This window comes from Aythya ferina (genome assembly GCF_964211825.1).
Source record: "Aythya ferina genome assembly, chromosome: 3".
In the NCBI taxonomy this organism is placed as follows: domain Eukaryota; kingdom Metazoa; phylum Chordata; class Aves; order Anseriformes; family Anatidae; genus Aythya; species Aythya ferina.
Window position 1 is genome coordinate 49,588,063 of NC_140298.1, and position 22,385 is coordinate 49,610,447.

At 37.0% G+C, this 22,385-nt stretch overlaps 1 protein-coding gene across 4 annotated transcripts in view; it reads left to right on the forward strand.

Annotated features, from left to right (window-relative positions):
- Positions 1-22,385, forward strand: part of UTRN (utrophin) — a 366,839-nt gene that overhangs the window by 279,225 nt on the left and 65,229 nt on the right. For all 4 annotated transcript variants that reach the window (XM_084513507.1, XM_084513506.1, XM_084513508.1 and 1 more), the window contains 4 exons: positions 3,861-4,129; positions 6,479-6,625; positions 7,965-8,043; positions 13,307-13,367. In XM_084513507.1, coding sequence (XP_084369633.1) covers positions 3,861-4,129; positions 6,479-6,625; positions 7,965-8,043; positions 13,307-13,367 — 556 coding nt within the window. The remainder of the gene's footprint in view (positions 1-3,860; positions 4,130-6,478; positions 6,626-7,964; positions 8,044-13,306; positions 13,368-22,385) is intronic.

A 22,385-nucleotide genomic window follows, 5' to 3' on the forward strand; every position in this document is an offset into this window, starting at 1 on the left:
TTGTGCAAGATGTATTTCTTAACTGAATTGAAGCTGAATGGTTTTATAGCTCATAAAAATGTGTGTTTGGCTTTATTTCTACAGTAAATGTCTTTAAAGGCAAGTTTACAAGCATTCCCAAGACTTGGGTAAAATAAAGCAGTCTTGCAAGGAATTAATATTTTTCAAATAAAATAGGCATCAGATTCCCTTGGACAAGGAGATTGATCTGATGAATGGTGTTCAAAAATGTTTCTGTTTTTAGTTCCATTGGGATACTTCTGTCATGCCAGTCAGTGTGGAATTTTTTCCCTCCCAGATATGCGACTGGTCTGTCACAAGTGAAGCTGTCTTTTTGTAGTTGGCCAGGCAAATTAGATCAGGCCATTGTTCTCCTCTCCCATTTGTAGCTACAGCTATTCTTCTGTTGGTATTGATTCTACTGGAGCAAGAAGCAGTTAGTCATTGAATCTGTTATGTCAGTACCATTATAGCTAATAAAAAAAAAAAAAAAAAAATCTAAGTTTTTCACTCATATTAAGGCTTCTTGGATGATATTCTACTCAGTCCAGTTTCTGGGTGTCCCTGTACGTGTCCCCTGTATTCACAGTTTCGAGATGAGAGCCAAGGAGACTCCTCTACTGGGTCTACAACTTTCTGTCCCCTTTCAACAAAGTACTCCCTTTCCTTCTGTAAAGTGTTCTGTCTACAGGTGCTCTCTTAGCACTTATTTAAGGTCCTGCAGCTTTTACTGGTGGGGCCTTGTTGTCCATCTGATGATACTGAACTGGTTGTACTAGGTGCAACTTGCCTGTGTGCTGAACCATGGCTTGGCTTCCAGATTTTGTGCAGTAATTTTGTCTATGGACTGTAGTTGGCTGTCATTATTCCCAGCTCTGAATATACCATTGATGAATTAATTCCAAAATTACTTCTAGTGATGACTTCTTTGGTATCTGTAAGTAAGCAATTGGTAGTCTTTTTTTTTTTTTTAAAGAAGTTTTTTTTATCTGAAAAGGTTGCTTTGTTTAGAATTTAAGCGTTATTTCTTTTCCTTTTCCTGAAATCCTGAAATCTCTGGCCAAGTTTGGGGTAAAGATCATCCCAGAACTGTGTTGTCCTATGACGTAGCTTATTTTGAATGTGAATTGCTGAGATTCAAGACACAAGGTACGATTTATCACAGCCTGTCTTTGGTCTTTATTCTGGTCTGTCAGTATTACAAATTGTGGGTTACTGCCTTGCCTCTGATCCTAGAGCTATATACATAATTTATATCCCTTTGCATCTAGTTAAGCATCACAGGTTTTGTCCCAGCTGTTCCTCCCAACATTCCTCTTCTGAAACATCCTCCTGCCATTGTGGTGTCCCTAAACCTGTCTGGTTTTTGCAGGTTGTGAGCAGATGGGTAGTGCTCTTGCCTAGTAGTTTATGATACTGAGCAAGTTGTTGAAATATCTCAGTAAGTCTGAATGCTCAAAATTTCTTTTGTCCCTCTCAGCCCCACTCTTTTATCAAATGCCTCTCTGTTCTTCAAAAGAGTTTTTCTAATTCTAGAACTCAAAACATGCATTGCAACCTACAGCTTAGGTATTTGTCATCATATTTTCTGTGGTGATTGCTCATCTTAATAATCCTTGCTTCCCGTTCTGCTTCGGTTACTTCTGGTGGTACTTTTTTCTCTTAACTTACCATTTCTTAGCAAGTTGCCCTGTGCTTTTGGGCAACACTTGGTCATTGGTCATTTGGTAATAACTTGTTACCCCCTGCACCATCAATTAAAATGGAAAACACATGCATTATGCTTTTTTTTTTTTTTTTTTTCCTGAGATGGTGTCTGGATTCCATTGTTTAATACTCTTTTAGTATTTGTAGGCTAATATGTATCAAGACTAATGCGGACAAAAAAGTTTTTGAAAAAAACTTAAACATGTGGAATTGGCTGGCAGAAATTCTGCCTTTGATCCAAACAACTTACTTTAACATCTAGAAAAAAATGTGCCTTCCTCAGCTGCAAATTTAATGTATTCTAATGATTTATTTTGTATCACTTACAGCACGCTTTGCAGTATTGCATGCTAAGGAATGTTAGTTGCATCACCAGAAGCACAGTAATTCAACTTTTCCAGCTACAACAGTGCATTTACTTTGACATTCACCTAGCCTTTGAAAAGCAAAACATTTCCTTTCCTCCTGTTTTTTGTTCCCTCCCCAGGTGAACAGCTCCTTGGTTAGTCAGTTCTTATGACAGCACACAATCACAGAATGGCTGAGGTTGGAAGGGACCTCCAGAGATCTAGTCCATCCCCCTGCTCAAGCAGGGTCACTCGGAGCACGTTGCACAGGATGGCATCCAGGCAGGTTTGGAATATCTCCAAAGAAGGAGACTCCACAACCTAACTGGGCAGCCTCTCCAGTGTTCTGTCACTCAGATCATAAAGAAGCTCTTCCTCATATGATATCTTTAAAGGCAGTATATCAGCATATGGAAAATTGTATGTCCATTTGTCTTCTGACAAGAATGGTGCTTTCATCTCTATATTGTTGTGTATAATTTATTCATAGACAACGCTTGATTTTTAATCACAAACAATGCTGTGATAAACCTTTTCTAAGGTTGTTTTTTTTTTTTTTTTTTTTTTTTTTTTTTATAGCAGTGAGTAGAAGGCCACTTAGCTTAGTTTTGGACTATGCCATATCTTGTTCCCCTTATTTTGTTTTCTGTTTTCTGCGTCATATCAAGTTTGCTCTGCTTATTTCTCTGCCTGCAGAAACTGCAAGGTCACTAAGTAAAGGAGGAATCCTTTGAAATGAGCTTAGCTGGTAATTATTATAGCAACTCTACCCTAGTGAAGGAAGCTCTCTGTGATTTCTTTCAGTAAGGCCAACTTGAGCAGCAGTCAGCAGGACTTGCTGGCGATTGAAGACCCAGGAAGGAAATGTTCTCTTATTGATAGACCAAATGCCTGGGTTGCCGAAATCATCTGTTGTGGAGAAGAGATGTGCCACCAGCTGACTCGGTGCTTGTCAATTAGGACTGAAGCATGTCTGCACTGTGGAATGCTGTCCTATGTTTTACGGGCTCACTGGGGTCTGGGGATATCGATATAAGCAGCTTACTGAAATAATCAATGCCATCTTCTGTGGCTGTGTCTTGAGTTTGTGTGTGTGACCACTACGGCTTTCTTCAACTGCAGCTGGCCTTTGCTAATAGGAATGGGATTTCCACAGGTGGCGGGTTGCCCAGGAGATTTAGACACATAAGCCTGAAATAATGCACTGTAAGTGCAACTTTTTTTCAGTCAGCACGTTAGTCGAGCAGTTTTATATTTACAATACCTATTTAAAATGTGTTTTTTTTAGGACTTCAGCGTTAACACAGACAAACAGAGGTAGAGCTGCAGAAGCACTTACCACATGGTATTCAGTACACTTTGTGTTTTGGTAGTACATAGGAAGAGAAGAGGCATCCTGGGGGTAGTGTGGAAGATGTTGGTTCTTGTTCTTTCTACATGAAATGGTCCCCAGATCCCTATGGCAGTTTCCAGTAGGGAAGAATGATCTTCTATTACCTCCCCTATGCCTCCAACAAACCAGCAGTGAGCTGCCTTTGCTTTGCAGGTATCAGAATACATAGAAGTCAGGAATAGTTTCCCTTTGTCTTATCAAGCATTATTTTGTCATTAAGGATGATGAAGGTTTATTTTAATTATGGCAAAATAGACTTTTTGGCTACCTTATACCTACTGAAGTAAATTATCGATTGACTCTGGACTTATGAACTGTCTTGAACATGCACCTCAGAAGCAGTCTGTTTAACTTGGCATGAATAAGAGTAGAAATAAACAGCATGATTTTTTATTTTTTTTTCCCCTCTGCAGAGTTGACCCCTGAGGAGAAAGCCATGAGAATTGCCAAAGCTATGCGTAAGCAGTCATCAGAGGTAAAAGAGAAATGGGAGAACCTAAATGCCAGTGCCACTATCTGGCAGAAGCAAGTGGACAAAGCATTAGAAAAACTGAAAGACTTGCAGTGTGCCATGGATGACCTCGATGCTGACCTGAAGGAGGCTGAAAACGTGAGGAATGGCTGGAAACCTGTGGGAGACCTGCTCATAGATTCATTACCAGATCACATTGAGAAAACTACTGTAAGTGTAAATATTCCTAGGGAATATTTAGCCTGTGTGAGTCACACCCCTCAATTTTACCACCCTTAATGGTGTCAAATATGTTTACTGTATACTTAAATTCTTATGTACAGTTTATACTGCTCTTCAAAGACTAGATTTTAGGTCACAAGGAAAGTCCATTACTGTGCCACATTCACTATCAGCTGTGATTGTGTGATTGCATAAGCATGTGTGATTTAAATTGGAAAAAAAAAAAAGTTGTAGAATTCAAATATTTTCCACCCAGAAATACTGTCCAACCCACTGTGAGGCTATGGGTGTGTTTGAAGCTTTGTCCAAGTACTAGAATATGAGCAAGTTCAGTCAGTTATAATCCTGATAGATGACAGGAGCCTCCTCTCCTTTTTGTAGTGGTGAATTGTCAGATCTGTTTGTCAATCACATATAGCTCTCCTCTTTGAAAAATGTTTAGAGTTCTGTTAGTCATACAGAAGTTTTTACTTAGTTTTAATTCCTAGTCCATAACTTTCATGAATTTTACATGTGTTGTCTATCTGAGCACATATAAGTGAAAATTTGCTTTTGCTTTAGGTTGGCTTCTCTTAAGGATTATTTCAAAGGTAAGAACAAACACTACAGTATAGTGCTCTCACAGGCATAACAATTCTTTCAACAAGGGTTCCAGGCCACTCATGCAGGGCTCAATATCCCAAAGCACCGCTGCCCATGACAGTTGTCATCCTTTGCTTAATTGCATGGGTTGGACTAGGGACCCAGTAATGCAAAACTCTCCAAATAAGCAATACCTTCTGATAACTATTAGCCAGGAAAGCTGACCTGAAGCAGCAAAATGCTTGAGTGAATGCCTGAATAGGAGGCATTCCAGCAGAACATGCAGGTACGCGTTTGCTTTTTAATTAGTATGATAGAGGAAATAGCTATTTCAGGCAAACTTAGCAAGCTTCTGTTTCACAAACACAACTTTTCAGTTTTCAAGCTCAAGGTGAATATGGAAAAACATTAGAGGACCCTGGGGTCATGTACTTGACCATCTGTGACTTTAGCACGGGAAGCTGGTGTTGGAAGAAAGAAGAGCCATGGCTTGCAAAAAGTTTTGTGGAACTATTCTATTTGTTTACTGCAGCCTGTGGACCTATATGAACTTCACTCAGGGCTGCCTTATTTCACATGTATCAATGGAAGCATCAGCATTCTCCAAGCTTAGTTGCTACTTCAGGTTTAATAGAACCTAAAATCTTTAAAACAAAGGTAGTCAAAGCTGATTTGCGTCTAGAGTGTGGTTGATTTGCAAAGAGAAATGCATCTCCTCCTCCACCTCTTACATTTTAATATTGATACCAAAATAAACACGAAGCTGCTGATACTGAATAGCTCTTTATTCTTATATTAAGAAGCAATTTGTCATACTTTGATAGCTTTTTCTGTAAAGAAAAGTAAAGCAAAAGCCTTTTAGATTTTCATAGCTGTGGAAAAAATGAAACATCTGCTAAAGTAATTCGGTCCTGCTGGCTGTCCAGAAGTCAGACACTTACATCTTGCCAGTAGGTGCCTTCTGTTCCTGGCCCTTATAAGAGAGGTTTTTAAGGGAGGTAAATAATTGAATTGTCCAAAGAAAATCTTTTTTTCCAGTTGTTTTTGGCTTGTTTCATGATGTTTAGTCATTTGTAGGATTGAACAATTAAGTGCTCACAGCAAGAAAGACATTTGATGCATCTTTTCAACTGTAACTAAAACTTGCATCAATTTTCTCTTAATGCTGTATTTAGTTCCATTTGATTCAATAAACCTTTTTTTCTTCTTTTAATCATTGTAATACTTTTGCTTTACAGTTCTAATCAGGTAAAACATTGTATTCCTTTACCTTAGAAGATACATTCCTTCATGCTTTGCTAATTCAATAATAGTTTTTAAATTGAATTGTTGTCAGCTGCTTTATACTGGAAAACTGCAGTTACCAGACATAATTCTTTTTAAAGAGCTCTTGACAGTGATTGTACTGCTATAGTTCCTAATAGAGTATTGCCTATTTCTATTTGAAAGGAAGGGGTCTAAAGCCATCTGACACCACAAAACACCTTACTGAAATTGTAATACTCTATTTTAGTGGTGGAATCTGGATGTGGACATTTGGGTAAATTTCATGCCATTTTATTTTTTTCTCCAAAGGAATAGGTAATAAGAATATTGAAATGAATGAACTTTCCTTGCTGAAGAAGTCTAGAGTTGTGTATCATTATGTAGTGCAAGATGCCACACTGTGCAAGTTGGCACCATGTTGAGTTTACTGTGGCTTTCTTGCTGCTCAGGTGTCCATACAGCATAAATGTATGTCTCTTACTTTTTTAGGCTTTTAGAGAAGAAATTGCTCCCATCAACTTGAAAGTTAAAACAGTGAATGATTTGTCCAGTCAGCTGTCTCCACTCGACCTTTATCCATCGTTAAAGATGTCTCGTCAATTAGATGATCTTAATATGCGGTGGAAACTTTTGCAGGTATTCTTCTGAACATGTGCATTAGGAGTGGGGTATGGTGGGGGATGCTCCTCACTCTCTTCTGTTCTCCTAAAAGATGCATTATTACTGCTCATTTGTTATTTCTGTCTTTGAGTTGTTACTCAAGTAGTACAAAAGTCACAAAGAGAACTCTTTAGTTCTGTGGCTTGACCAATAGCTTTTCCTTTCAAGCTGTCTCAGCAGTTTACTCACTCAAGAGACTGCATTAATCTCTGGAGGCTAGTGGGAACTATTATTGCATGCTTTGCTACATGCCATAGCAGTATTTTTACTGTATAAATCATTGTTACTGAAAACCCATGTGCGTATTCCTGTTATGTTTCCAGTGTCTGCAGGGAATTTCACTAAAAATTACCTAAGTATTAGTAGATCTGTAATGAAATGTGAGTAGTAGAACATTTAGCTAAAAACAGAAGAGGGTATGCTGTGAGATTCGTAAAGCTTAGTTATGATTATTGGTGCTTAAATGGTCTGAGAAAGGTAAATCAATGTGCCTGATTACAGTTTAAACTTATGAAGTTTTTCACTGAACGATTTAATGAAGTTTCTTACATTAGTTAAAGTTCATTTAACAATCTTTGCACTTTCTTTTTTTTTTTTTTTTTTTTGTTTGTTTGTAATAAATATTTATTGTGAATGTGCTGCTATTTATTTATTTGTCTGGCTCTTAAGAGTTATATGAAGTATCTGAAAGAATCAGGGAAAGGATGGAGAATGTTTCCTCTCTAGCTGAGGGCATTACAGCAGAACTTTTAAAACTCAGGCGTCAGCTTCTGGGCTCATAGGTCTGAATCTGTCTCCCTTGAGAGACAGAATTATAAATATAATTTGTTAATGGGTTTCTCTTTTTTTTCGCTCCTTAACTTGAGTTAACTAAGCAGCCAAACTGCTGCTGGATGTGCTAGTGCAGTTTCAATTAGTAAACCAGGGGAAATCGTGTCAGCCAAAATAGTCTGTGTTGGAAAGGCACTTTGAGATCAATACAATCAAATGACGACCTGCTGACTATAGAAATTTGGACAACAGAAGGGCTGGGAGGAGGTCAGAAACTTCAGTGGTCAGCTAAAGTCACCATGAAACTGCTATTGTTCGTTATTGATCTGCACTACTTTCATAGGAAGACTGCAAACGATGAAAGGGACTTTAATTAAGCAAACAAATATATAAAATGTAGCTTTGAACAGGTGGATAACAAATAAGTGCTATGGCAGAATGAAATCTTAAATGTGCTTAACTAAAAATAAGTGCACACCAGTGTTTTTATAGCCATGGACCTGGTGTTACAAAGTAAATTTTGTAAATATGTGTTTGTGTGTAGGTGTCTGTAGAGGATCGCCTTAAACAGCTGCAAGAGGCACACCGAGATTTTGGACCTGCATCGCAGCACTTTCTCTCCAGTAAGTTCTTTGAATTAATTGATGCATTCGACATATAACTGTACAGGAGGTTTTCACAAACACTGCACATCACTTACTGCCCTCCAGGTTTCCCTCTGACTTGAGGCACATAAAGTTCCTTTTCCGCATTATCTACCTCCCTGATTTTTTGCTGGGATATTTCATCTTCATCATAACTTCACTGATATTCTCACTAGTATACTTTCCTCGAGGGTCACTGCAGTATCTTGCTGAATTATGATTGCATCCTTGTTCATTTTCTTCTTTGTCCGCTGTTTTCTGTAAGGTCTGACCTGTGGCTGCTCCAGGGTCTTTGTGTTCACAACCACATCTTCTCATCTCGTGCTACCTCTGTCTTCAGTTTCTCCCTACACACTAGTTGGGATGGCACAAGGCAAGAGCTGCCTGGATTTTGCAGACTAGACCATTATTATTATGCACTTCATGTCATAAATTCCTAGAATTTCACATAAAGGGGTGGGGAATTCAAAGTTGAATCACTTCCGTTTGATAAACCTAGAATCTCCCATTATGGCTAGAAGAAGGCAAAAACAGATGCTGTGTTCCCTCTTTCTCTCATCTGATGTGTTCAATAAAGGAAGATATTTTGTGATATCGAGATCCTTGTTAATTTTCTGACCTTCTAGCTTTATCTGCCATCATCAGAGCTAATGATACAAAGGTTAACACAAGTAGTTCTGTTTTTTGACAGAAGGCTTCAATAATAAAAATTGTTGCAAATTAACAAGACATGAATATAAAAACGTCCAGCTCTGTCTCAGAAATTCTCAAGTATGTGCCTATATAGCTAAACAGTTCATATAATTTTAAAACATTAAATAAATCTTGTTTTCTTCTTGAGCTAAGTGATAACAGTGTTCTTATTTTGAATTGACAAACAATTTCTCAGTAAACAGGGTAAGCAAATTGCAATGTTTTTAAAATATTACAGCAGTTATGCAAAATCAAGGTTCTTTGAGTCACTTCTCCCTTTTTTTAAGTTGACAGGAAAAAAACACAAATAAACAAACAAAAAAACACAACTGTAAAATTACTTTTTTTTTTTTTTTTTTTTTTTTGCTATATAAACCTCATTAGAAGTATACTATGATGTTGCCATGGTGGGTTTTGTAGCACTCACAGTCTCAAACTTTTAACTTTGACGTGGACAGTGCACCTGTGTAATAATTTGTTAAAAAGAATAGAGGTACAAAGGTAGCTTTGACACTGTTGAAAAATGCCAGATTAACCATTTGGGAGAGTAGTAGGTATTGTCTAATGTAAATTGATTAGGAAGCACTGTAGAGAAGATGCATTTTCCCCTACTCTAACTGGTTTCTTCAGTCTTGTTACGTAACTGTTACGGATGTTCACTTCTCCTCTCCTGGACCAATGGAAAAATGCAGGTGACTGAGCTGAAAAAAAAAAGAAAAAGAAAAATGAGTGTAAGAGCCCACATGTAAAACAAAGAAGCCTGCCAGACAAGGTCGGTTTGTTTTGTTTGGCCTGGATCATTTCCTTCATTTGGTTTACAGCATGCCACAACAAATCCTTTCATTCACAAAACTGAATGAGTGGTAAAATGCAGTGGGAGCTGGTTGCAAGAGAATGTTGGAATTGTGTAAACTGCCTTTGTTGCTGGATAAAACGTCCATAGAATTGCATCCAAGGAGACTATGCAATACCTTATCAGCATGCCTCAGCCTTGCTTAGGGCATCTTCTCTAGGCTTAAGGGGATGGGGAGTTCAAGTGATGAACAAAAGTTGAGAGGGGAAAGTTTCCAGAATGCACGTTTTTAACTACTGCAAAAAGCTATAGCCAAGAACCACAGCTCTGCAAAAACAAATAGTATGCAGTTATCCATTTAGTTTTTAAAAAAAAAAAAAAAAAAAGACAAAAACAAAATACAAGCAATCTCTTCACCACCCCCCCCCCCCAGACAGCAGCAAAAACTTCTTAAAAATTCTATTTCGAGAGCTTGAACTAAGCAGTGTTACAGAAGTTAATACCTACAACTTCATGTAAAAGTCTGTTAAATGAAAGTTAGAGACAGTAACTTTAAAAGGAAAGCAATAAAGAAATCATTAAATCCAGAAAAATTAAGGTTTTATCCTGACAGGTTGAAATAGCACATATTCTAAATCAAATTTTTCAAACCTTCGTTGTAACCTTAAGTGACTTCTAACTATGAAGAACAGGCAAGGCTGTAGTCTGAATAATATAACCTCAAACTCCTAAAACTAAAATTATGATGTGATGCATCTGTCTCATACAAATCTTTACCTCCAAAGTTGCACTTTGGAATTAAAAGGCAGGTTTTAATCTGGGCCATCCTGAATGGCAACTATTTTAGGTTGGTATCACCTACCTGTTACTCTTCCTGCAAACCTTAACAAGAAACCACAGCCTCTGCACCCACCAATCTCATCTGATCTGCTCCCAGTTGCCATTTCATCAGTAATTTGTGCTAGCAAAACACCTGTTTCTACCTGTTCATCAGACTCCATCCCCTTAATCCTGTGATTTCCCTCTGCTTTAGCTAGTTGTGTTTCTCTAATAAATAAGCACAGTAAAGTGTTTACTACTGCTGATGGAGTTCTTGGAACACTGAATTTGTGGATTCATCCAGTCCATCATGAAGAAAGTGCTTCAGGATATATATTTTTTATTTTTTAATTATATAATATTGTCCTCTCTTCTCGTGATGTAGGAGACTGATCTAGTGCAATTTTGGAGGCCCCTGCAATGCACGATGGTTTGCTGAATCATTTCTCTCCTCCAGTCAGTGTTAGGCTGACTTTAATTGCTCCTCTTTTCATTACTTTTGAGATGGAAAATAAGCTCCTTGCAATTTAACTACTGATCCATAAATTTTACACATCCTTATGGATGAAGGTGAAGAATCCTTATAACCCATTATTCTCTGGAAAAAAAAAAAAAAAAGAGAAAGAAAAAAGAATGTTTTATTGTTTCCTGCCTTCAGAAACTAACTTCATTTTTCTATAATTTCATTTATTTTCTAAAGCCTGAGATCTACGTCCCTCTATTTTATTTCTTGTATTCTTTCTCAGAAGAATCCACAAACATCCATGGAGTGCTGGCTCCATATGGTCCCTAACAAATGGCCTAGGCCTTCAAGTGTCCTGCTCAAAGCATCCAAGTGGTGTTCAACCTTTTACTAATACCTGCAGCCCTGCTGTTGAGTGCCAGAATCAATAACTACTCTGCTCAGTTTTTATTGAGAACCTGTTTATAGAAAAGAATGGGAATTCTATTTTACAGAGGTTTGTGCAGTAGAGAAAAGTGGCACTGCTTTTAGAAATTTTGTTCCCAAATAAATAGAGTATGACTCAGTCCATAATAATTAGCAATTTAATTTATTAAGGTTTAGTCCATATCTGTGTCAGTGCAGAGTATCTATAGCCTGTCCTAGCACAAAAATCATACATTACTGTGGCCAGGTTTTACATTCTGGTTAGAAGACATAATTAGTGTAGTTACCCCAGCTGCCATAGGTGCCAAATTGCAGCATTAAAGAATGAAACTTTTTGTTTGTTTGTTTTTCAGCATTGTGAGTACCTATTATTTTTTAGCTAAATACCTCTATTTGAGCATTTAGACATTACTATGTATTTCCATTAACAAGTAATTCAGTTTTATTGCAAACATTATTTTCTTCAAATAATAGTATGACATTTCCTCTATTTTTTCCAGTGAATAATGATAGAATCATAGAATCATTTAGCTTGGAGAAGACCTCTAAGAGCAACAAGTCCAACCATTAACCTAGTACTGCCAAGTTTACCACTAAGCCATGTCCCTAAGCACCACATCTACACGTCTTTTGAATACCTCCAGGGATGGTGACTCAGCCACTTCCCTGGGCAGCCTGTCCCAGTGCCTAGCAACCCTTTTAGTGAAGAAAATTTGGTTCAAGTAGTTTTCCAAATAGTCTTCTCAGTTGATCTGTCTTTCAGTACATTAATGTTTCTTAACATACAAACCATGAAATTTTGTATGGTCCAGGAAGATGTCACAACCATTAAAATCCTCAGGAGACAGCTGGGAAGAGGGTGAGCCCCCCTCTCTGCAGGAGTACTGGCATGTGGGGCTTATGCTGCTTGTACAGGTCTTGGAACAGAAGAGACAGTTACTCTCAAAAGTACTTTACACAGAGGGATAAGCTCAAAAGTGCTCTCTGCTTGCAGGGAAACTAGATCAACTATGTGTTTTAATTACTTGAGATCCATCAAGCCTGCATCTCGTTTCACCAGGTTTTAAACAGGGGTGTTAGTGCTTAAGAGTAGGTAATCTGTTTTGAAAGTGTGTGTGTGTGTGTTCAGTATAAATTCATCCTATTGTGATGTTCAGTTAGTTATTTCTACATGTTCTTTTAATTTCTGCTTCTACAGCATGTTCAGTAAAGTGAGTTTCTTCTGTGATAAAACCCTAATTAATCAAACACTATTCTGGTAGTTTCCAGTAGGCCTTATGGTTCTTCATAGAACCATAGGTTCTTTGTAGGTTCTTGTGGTTCTTCACTAAATAGCCACTTTTAAGCCATGCACCAGAATTCTTTTTGGCATGAAGACTTTCCCCTTTTATCTCTGGGATCTCTAAGTGAATAGAGTAGTGTCGTGCATGACTTTATGCCTTTTGCAACATGGTGTACAGAAGGCTTCTTGGTGTTACAGATGGTATCTGTTGATTTATCTTGATGACTTGTATAAATCCTGCTGTTCAACAAGGAGTGCAAAGACAGGTTTTGTGGCTGTTTGTTGGCTGTACAGTGTTAATCAATATTAATCTGAATTGCAAATAGGAGCAAAGGGTTGTAGCAAACGGTAATAAGGTTGATATTTCTCCTTTTTGTTCTGTTGTTGAGTATTAATTACAGCAGTGGAGGTGTTTATTTTCAAAACTGAAGCTGATGATAAGTCTTTGAAGGTAGGAAAAGCACTGTGTCCATTTTCTCTGGATGGATAGCTTGCTTGTTCAGAATTTATTATCCTTCTATGAAGTAGAATCACCACATTTGTTTTATTTTGAGCTTGACATCAAATAGATGCCTAAAATCACCTTGATAGATTACAGTCATTTCCTCCAGCTGATTTTCTAATTACTGAAAGTTGTCTGGAAAATTATAGCTGTTCCCATTTAATTTATTGTAACTGTTTTAATTGTAAAATAAATAAATAAATATAGTTTTCTTCTTTTTTTGACAGGTGTTTTCTAATAATCATCTTCTGCTTATTTCCTCAGCCTCAGTACAGTTTCCATGGCAGAGATCTGTTTCACATAACAAAGTGCCCTATTATATCAAGTAAGTTTGCCTTGTTTCTTTATAAGCTTTCCTTAAGCAAAACAGAGGGACTTATCACCATAACCTAGTAGAAAAAAAAAAAGTATATTTCTAAGAGGTAACTAGAAATGTTATTAAGGGTCTGTCTACATGTTGTTATGCTACATACACTATATATTTTCATGTTTATTGCTTTTTTTTTTTTTTTTTTGCATGCTGTATCATTTTGAAATATGTAAAAATAAAATCAAACAGTAACCAAAACCCCTGCCTCAAACATAAAAAACAGCAGAGACGCTCCAGTGTAACATGGTAGCTTTATTCAAACTAAGCACATCCTTATTAGGGTGGCTCATCCAGAGTATGAACTCTAACAGGAAAGGACTGAATACATAATGCATTAGCAGACCGTGGTGGTGACTAATATCTGTACAGACCATTATTCGTTTTGTGCAAAATTCCCACAGAAAGCTACATTTTGGTTGTCTTCCTGTCATTTTCTTTACTTTTAGGAAGTTTTTATAGCACATAATCAGTGTAAATGTAAAATTAATGTAAACATAGAATAAAAACTTACAGAAATCTTGATTACCAGAAAGAATCATTTAGATATTTATTTAAAAAATAGTAAGTAATTAGTTTTCAAGTAATCGATTTTGATGTGCTCTACTGGGAGCAGTAAAACTTAACTTAGTTTTTCTCATTCCATAAGCATTTATTTATGTACTGTTTGCCTGTACTTTAAAGGTCAAAGACTGCAGCTTTGAGAAAAAAATAGCTGTTTGCTAGAGAGGTAAATGAAATTTTAAGAAGGTACAGTAAGCCAGACCCAGAGCTGTTCATTGTAGGCTGAAAGAAATCTGTGTTAAAATGTTATCGGTTTGAGTTTGGAAAAAAGTAATTTAAGTCTGTAGGATAACTGTGAATTGGTCCTGCAGATAGTTCATTTTAAAAGAACATTGGTGAGGACTTTGTACTATAACATACTGCTCTGTCATAGATCTGAAAGCCACATTTTGCATTTCAAATAATTTGAGTGCTTGAGAACTCTGAAAAGTAGGTAATGGTAATTCTTGTTGTTTATCTGTGTCAATCAAATCTGTTGTCATTCTTGAAATGCGACAGTTGTTTTTAAACTGTGATCTGAAGTTGCTTTTTTTTTTTTTTTTTTTTTTTTTAACTGTACAGTAGATAACTGGAAAAATGAAAATCTTGCTGTGATGATCCTTGAGTTTTCTATAGAAAAGTTTGCACCTCTGCTGACAAATTCTGCAGGAGGTTACAGAAGGCTGTGACATGGGGCTCCTCTCCCAGTCCCAAGGGAGTCTCTTCCCAGGAAGAGAAGGGGGCACAGGTTGGATGTAGAGGCTACCCAACTCTGGACAGCAATGCAGTGGAAATGATCACACCTGTAACAATTCAAAAAAGACTTTGAAGTTTCAAAATACAGAGTAAGAGGAAAACTACCCTGAAATATTCTTAGTTTTCAAATGAGGCCACTTGAGGCTGAGAAATAAATCCCAGCATCTCTCCAGAAATAGTGTGTTGTTTATTTTTAATGATCTTGCTCAGGATGTTTGGCAATGGGGCAGAAGTGTAGGACTATTTCTCTAATGACTGAGGCCTTCACAGAAGTAAAGACCACTGTTTTATTTTGAGAATGGTTTTAACTCAGCAGACTGCTGCATCTCAAAGACTTTTCCAGTAATCTGGCCCTATCTGCAACATGCCAAGTGTTGCTGAAATGATATCTTGATGCTTGTATCTTGAAAGAGAAGAATTATTTTACGTGTAACTGGTAGGATTTTTTTTTAAATTATTCTTATTTTTAAAAGCATGGGGAGGAATGCTGAATATCAGTAGCTCTATGGTCTGACAAGCAGACTGACACTGGCAGTTTCCTTCATTTCTTCTAGTGTACCAATCTGAATTTCAGTGTTGGCAGCACAGCAGTTAGATAAAACATAGAGTGGTAGAAAATAAAATAGAAAAGAAATGATTTCTGAACTTCACTTGTTTTGGTATGATCAGGCTGGAGAGTACTCTTAGCTTTAAATAGCCTTCAAACTTTGTCTGTTCCCTGATTTCAGATATAGAGGAGATACAGAAAATTTCAGATATAGAAGAGAGGAAAACAGTGCTGACATCAAACCTAAACTGATTGAAGCAACTAAATGAGCTTTTGTAATCCAATTCAAGAGGATAGTCAATGAGATTTAATGATGGTGTGTTTTTTTTTTTTTTTTTTTTGGGGGGGGGAGGTAGAAGAAAAACAGAAAAAATGCAAGAATTACCTTCTTACTTTTCATTTAATTACTTAATTTTCATATACTTCTAATGTAATTATTACTAACATATTTGATGTAACAAACAAACAACATACGTAGAAGGAAAATTTATGATGTGTCTCAGTAATTCATATAATTTGGTATCAGTCATATTTACTGTTTTTATGGTAAGATTTTTATGTTCAGTGAGGGACTTTAAGGTGCCAGTTTTTCATTTTAAGGGATAAGGAAGAAATACATAAGAACAAGGAAGATAAAAGTGTGATTCAATGATTGGTGGAAGAAAACGGAGAATTTCTGAAATAAATAAAATAAGTAAATTAGTTTTGAAAGTGAAAGAAATGCCAACTGAAATCAGACTTCTTTAATTCTGAATAGGAACATGCACTTTTCTTAGTCAGCGATAAATTCATACCTTTACTCCATTTGGGTTGCTTTTTTGTGAATGCCCTTGAAGGAGAAAAGTTAAATATTTAGAAAGTGACATAGCTGCAGAAGATGATGCAGTGGTACTTTTGCTAAGATGAGTGCTTAAAAAAAACTGTATTTTTTGCAGTGTTATTGCATGTAGAAAAGGTTTTAAAAAAACTCTGCAGTTGAGAGAAGGCAGGAGGCAGTACTTTAGGTAGCAATGAAGCTGTAAGGAGGATGTCAGAATGATGCAAGATGTCTGTATTTTCAGATGAGCAGCATTTATTCTGTTTGTTTCCCGAGGCTGGTGGTAAATTGCGTTTACATGCACAGAGAGAAGTGTCTTGGAGAAAAAGGGCCTTAGTGTGCCAGCACACGGTGGTGGCTTTGGAGAACAGTTTGTTCTTCCCACCCCATTTATTAACCATTGGTGCATCCGCTCCCTCTGCACTTGTATTTAATCAGGTAACAGAAGCACATGAAAGATTACAAAACCCGTGTACAAACTCCTCTGCCCCATAGGCTCAGACAGAGGCAATTTGAGTTAGGAGCATTTTGGAAAGGACTCTGCTGGAAGGAAGAGGGATTCATAATTTATTGAGACCAGGTTTATAAAGGTGCATGCGCCCTGTGCTACTGCAGATATTTAGTTGAACTGAGCTTACAGAGACGATTTAGCCTCTTTTCTCCTCTTGAATATGCAAATCAAATTTGCCAAGTGGCTTTACCTCTGCTGAGGTGATTTTATTTAGTCCTGTTTTTCTCCTGCTTGATTTTTTTTCATGACAACTGATAAAGGCTTTTGTATTTCTGTAGTCTGAATCTCCTCTGTAGCAGTAGAATTCAATCAAAACACAAATCTGTAAAATCTACATTCTCTTGAAAAAATCTTAGTCTTTCATGCTTTGTAAAAGAGAATGGGACTAATGATCTGTATGGAGGGGAGACAGAGCACAGCACGCATGGTATTTACTAATGCACTCTTAGTAATTAAAGTGTTAAGTTTGGACAAATGATTTGGCAAACATGACATTGAATGCATGCTTTCATAGGCTGGATTACAAAGGTTGGAGAGTTAATAAGGAGTGTTCTCTGCTGTTTTTCATTTACAACTATTTGAATTGCACAAATAAGACATGTTTGGCCATACCAGATAATGAAAAAAAAAAGCCTATGTAACATAGCACTTCAATAAAAATGTTCTGAGAAGAAACAAGAAAAAAGGAGACACTATATATGATCTTTAAGCATCTTTGAGGAATGCATGATTCACTGAAAGGAATATTCATTCAGAAAACATAATTACCCTGGCATTCCTCACTGTTGTTCATTTAACTGTAATTTAAGTGTGCTTCAGCTGTGTACCGTTCAAGGCTGTAATTTATTAGATATTTGTACTGTGCAGAAGAAACAAAAGGGAAATGCAAAAAGGGTCACAGTAAGTTTAATCTCATGCAGGGCATTTAATAGGGAGAGCAGCTTCTTGGTGTAATCATTAAATTGATCCATATCAAACTCCATCGTCACCTTGGTTACTTTTCTATCATCCTGTGAAGAGTCTGGAATCATCAAGGTTTTCAAAATCCTGTTTTATCACCTCCTATATCATGTTCAACTTTATGGGGGAAAGGAATAAAATGCTTTCTGCTTCTAGATGTTTTTTTTCTTTCAAGACTGTTCAGGAAATCTGTCCTGATGTTTGTTTTATGTCTGTGTAGGGAAGAGGAGAAATAATGAAACTGGGAAATTTAACTCTTATACTAGTTGTAACCATTTTTAGAAGTATTAAGAAGTATTTCTTTAGAAAGAAGAATAAAATAATTTGCAGAAAGAGCTAATACAAGTTTCAGTTTTTGAGAGTTTCTTCAATTACCACTTGCTGCACTGGTCTTCATTTTCTATTAGAGAAGTGCAGTAGCACATTTTCTCTGGAGAGATTTCAAAATATCTGCATATAAATTGCTCCACCAACCTCTAAAATACATTACCCTTGCAATGCATTATGCTGACTCTTTTTCACCATAAAACAGTACTTTCTAATGGGCTTAAAAAAAAAACAAAACAAAACAAAAAAAAAAACAAAGTGGGGGAAAAAAAAAGGAAGTATACAGTATCTGGATAAAACACCATGACATTTATAAAGCAGGGATGTTGTTCTGCCTTTTGAAACTCAGCAAGGGCAGCAGAGTCATAGCTCTGAGTGCTACAGGTTCATTAGAGATCAGTAAAGGTTCTGATTTCACTTAATGTTTTGGGCAAATGGCTATAGGAGCAAAAAGCTTCTTAACATGGATCCCGGAGTACAGTTTTATTACCAGCCCTTGTCTTGCTTGCCAGTGACTATCAACAAAGATACAGGCTTTGTCCATACTAAGAAGTTATATAAAAAGCCTTCTGTCTTTCTCGTTTACTTTCTTTTAGACAAAAAGTTAAAGACTAAATTGATTATTTTTTTCTCAAGTCCATAGACAGCTTGAAACAAATGGAGACGTGCAACTTGCTCCATTCATTTCAAGAGGATTGTTCTCTTATTTCTAGAGATCATAAGTTAAATGCTAACTGCGTGTTAGCTCTGAATTCGCAGTCAGTGAGTGTTTTTAATGGGGATTATATTTGTCAATTATAATTAGAAAGCTGCCAGGAAATATAATGGATAAGAAGCAGATTGTAAGGGTAAATGTTTCTCATTTAAGCTTTAGAGCAATTCATTAATAAGTTTTTAAAAATTGAAATATTATATCTATAATGTTTATTTTCTAGTTATTTAAGATTACACAGATACATTTAGGCCTTTTAAAATTACATTGCTTTGTCATCAATCTATTCATGGATGCATGTTTTGCTGTGTGGCTTTATATTCATAGAATCATAGAGTGGCTTGGGTTGGAAGGGACCTCATAGATCATCTAGTTCCTACCCCCTGCCATTGGCAGGGATGTCACCCACTAGGCCACATCCAGCCAAAAAAAGCCCCAAAGCCCCATCCAGCCTGGCCTTGAACACCTCCAGGGATGGGGCATCCACAGCTTCTCTGGGCAACCCGTGCCAGTGCCTTACCACCCTCTGAGTGAATAAATTCCCCCTTGTCTTATCACTATCTGTCTATGTTGGTAAGTGTTGGCAGAAAAGACCTGAGACTCTCTTATTCTGAGTAACTCAGTCCTGTGATACTAACCAAAAAATAACACTAAGTGAATTAACTTGTGACTTAGTCAGGGAAACACTTCTAATTCTTTCCTAACTGATCCAAGTTGAAAGATGTAATATGTGCCACCACTTGTGCTGCTGTTCTGCAGACCAGCTCACTTGTGTAATAGCAGAAATGCCTTCTTACACCAACTCCTGTGTGCAGAATGAAACCTCATATCCTGAGCTCCTGTAGACCTCGGAAAGACCTTTTTTTATGCACTTCCATTTGTATGCAAGATGACTAATGAGCCCAGTTGTTTTTTACTCCTACTGAATGTAAATATCACCTTATTCTACAAGCTCCTGAAGCTGAGTACTCATGAGAGAAGGTGCTCCTTGGTGTGGGTGTCACAGCAGCAGCCACCTAACAGTCTCATTGTGGTCATGCTGCTCTCTGGTATTAAAATGGTTTTCAGTCATCTCACTGTGTCTTAGTTTGAATAAGAAGAGAAACATCAGTGACCATAAAGGGATTTTCTTCCAAAGGAGCAGTGGAAATATTGTAAATCTCTCTTAACAAAAAATACTGAATGAATTTATTATGATAAAGCAAAGAACAGTACATATACATGCCATGCTGTCACTGCAGGCTGTAAATCTGAACCAAATATGTAGGCATGCTGCCACATGACATACCCTCTGTTTGGTTTCTGTAATGTGTATGCTAGCTATGGTTGTGCTACACTTACACTAGCATGGTTGCAACTGCCAAGAATTGTTTCGCTATGGTTCTCATAAATCACTAGAACTGGAGTAATGAATCAGATCAATTGATTTAAGAAAAATGAACGGGAAAAGAAATCTTGTTATTCTGGTTTCTTTGTTTTAATATCAGTTGCCCACATATAAGCAGTTTTTCTTCCTCTCTGGACTGAACAATGAGCATGTGAACATTTGCATACCAGGTTTAAATCATGGAGGTAGAGTATTTCCATTGTGAAATTATAGGTGCATCTAAACAAAACTGGACCTTTTATTTTGTTTGTCCTTGAATTTATTTGCGTACGTTAATTGGAATATTCTTGGCAATGCATTCAGTGATTTTGTAAAAGGTTCTAAAAAGCTGTTGAAGTGGTTCTGATAGCAATAAATAGGGTTCTGATGGCAATAAAATGAATATAATTTCTACTGTATCTTCTTTATGAAAAAAAAAAAAAAAAAACACAAAAAACTGGAGCCTTTAGACTGAAATTTCTTGGGTAGCTTTAGCTCAAAGATCAACTTCTAGTGGGCGACAACACATCGTCCAATTATATGAAGATTCTGTTTCTAAATCTGCAAGTTGAGGAGTATCAGACTTTAAACCATGAGGACCGGAGTAAACGTGGTTGCTCTGTTAATGCTGGTTGGTGAAACCTGGGGCAGAACTGCCACAATACTTGCAAAGAAAAGGAAGACTTTGTATAGATTGGTCTGCTCTTCCTTAAATGCCTATCTTGAGTTTTTTCAGTTCAGTGAGATGACTAAAAATGATGAACTTTCTCAGGAATTTTGACAAGTTATCCTGTAGAATTCTTTCCCCTCCCAGCATCATTCCAAATTTAGGTTTTGATTAGCTTTCTCTGCAGGCTGTTTTCTATCGTTGAGGGTTACAGATTGTATTTTTCTATAGAAAAATACAGAAAATAACATTTTCCACAGTCTTAGTAGAGGCTAACAGGGCTGAATTTTCTGAAGACTTCCTGTATTCTCTGTGTGGTGAAATCAATCCATCTGATTCTCACTAATTGCCTTCTGGACATATCAGAAGTTAAATAGACTCCAGAGGAATTCAGTTGGAGCTCTCTGTGTGATGTAATAAAACCGTTTTGCTTGGAAATCTTCAGAAAATGATTAGAGCATTATTTTATTTTATTTTATTTTATTTTATTTTATTTTATTTTATTTTATTTTATTTTATTTTATTTTGAGAAAAATGAGTACTGATTTAGTTGCTTACCTAGTTTTAGCTGTTTCTGGTTGTGGTAGGGATGACACTTTTCATGCATCCGTGTAAAAGAGATATAAAAAAATGTGTGATCTTGCTTATTATGAACTTTCTCTTTCTTGTAGGTCTCATGTATGTTGTTTGTGTTTACTGAGCAAGGTATCAGAGAAGCAAGGGAACACTGCTTTTACTCTCTGGTCAGAAACTGATAGGCAGTTAATTAGTTACTTAAAGTTAAACAGATTGATTATTGATTAGGTTAGATGTTTCACTGGAACAGGCTTCCCAGGGAAGTGGTGGAGTCACCATCCCTGGAAGTCTTTAAAAGACGTTTAGATGTAGAGCTTAGGGATATGGTTTAGTGGGGACTGTTAGTGTTAGGTCAGAGGTTGGACTCGATGATCTTGAGGTCTCTTCCAACCTAGAAATTCTGTGATTCTGTGATATGTCATGCGTTTGTATAAAAAGGAGCTAGAAGGTCCTGATCAGAAAGATCTCCCCTAGTCAAGTCCATCTCATCTGTTCCAGATCATCCAGTACTGTAAAGTTTCTAAACAAGTTCTTTAGGACTTCATCTGCTTGCATTAGGAACACAAAAGCTGCTGTATCTACAGCAGGGAAAGATGGATGTTTTTTTCAAAGAACTGCTTTACAAACCAAATCACGAGAAAGCACTTTGTCTTTCATACCTCCAGTTTTAAGCGCCTAATAAAATGACTCCTTTGTCTAGCAATTTTATTTGTAGCATGGAAAGGTTAGCTGCACACCCATTTTTTTTCTTCCTGTGAAAATCAATTTGTAAATAGAAGTCCCTGCGTATTATGAAACTGTTATCAAACAAAACTTTGCATTAAGAAATGTCACTCTAGAGACTGATTCCAACCCTCCTTCTCCCTCCCCCCACCCTTTTTTAATAGCTCTTTTAAAATTTGCAGTCACATTTTTTTCCTTCAGCCCTGTCCTGTGTAGTCTTGCTTTAGTGCCTCAAAAATGAAGCCTAATCCATGGAATAGATTCAGTGGAAGTACTGACCCTGCCTGCAGCAGTGGTGTTGCTGCCTCCTTTGACCTGAACAGGCTGTTCAGTTGGTGATTCACTCACTGTAAGCCCATGACTCTTCTCTTCTGGATTCATGTATGAGATTGCTCAGCTCTCATGGATGTTTTCTCTCTAGTTGCTTTGGGATGAGTCTGGCACAACCACCTTCCCCTCATGTAGCCATTT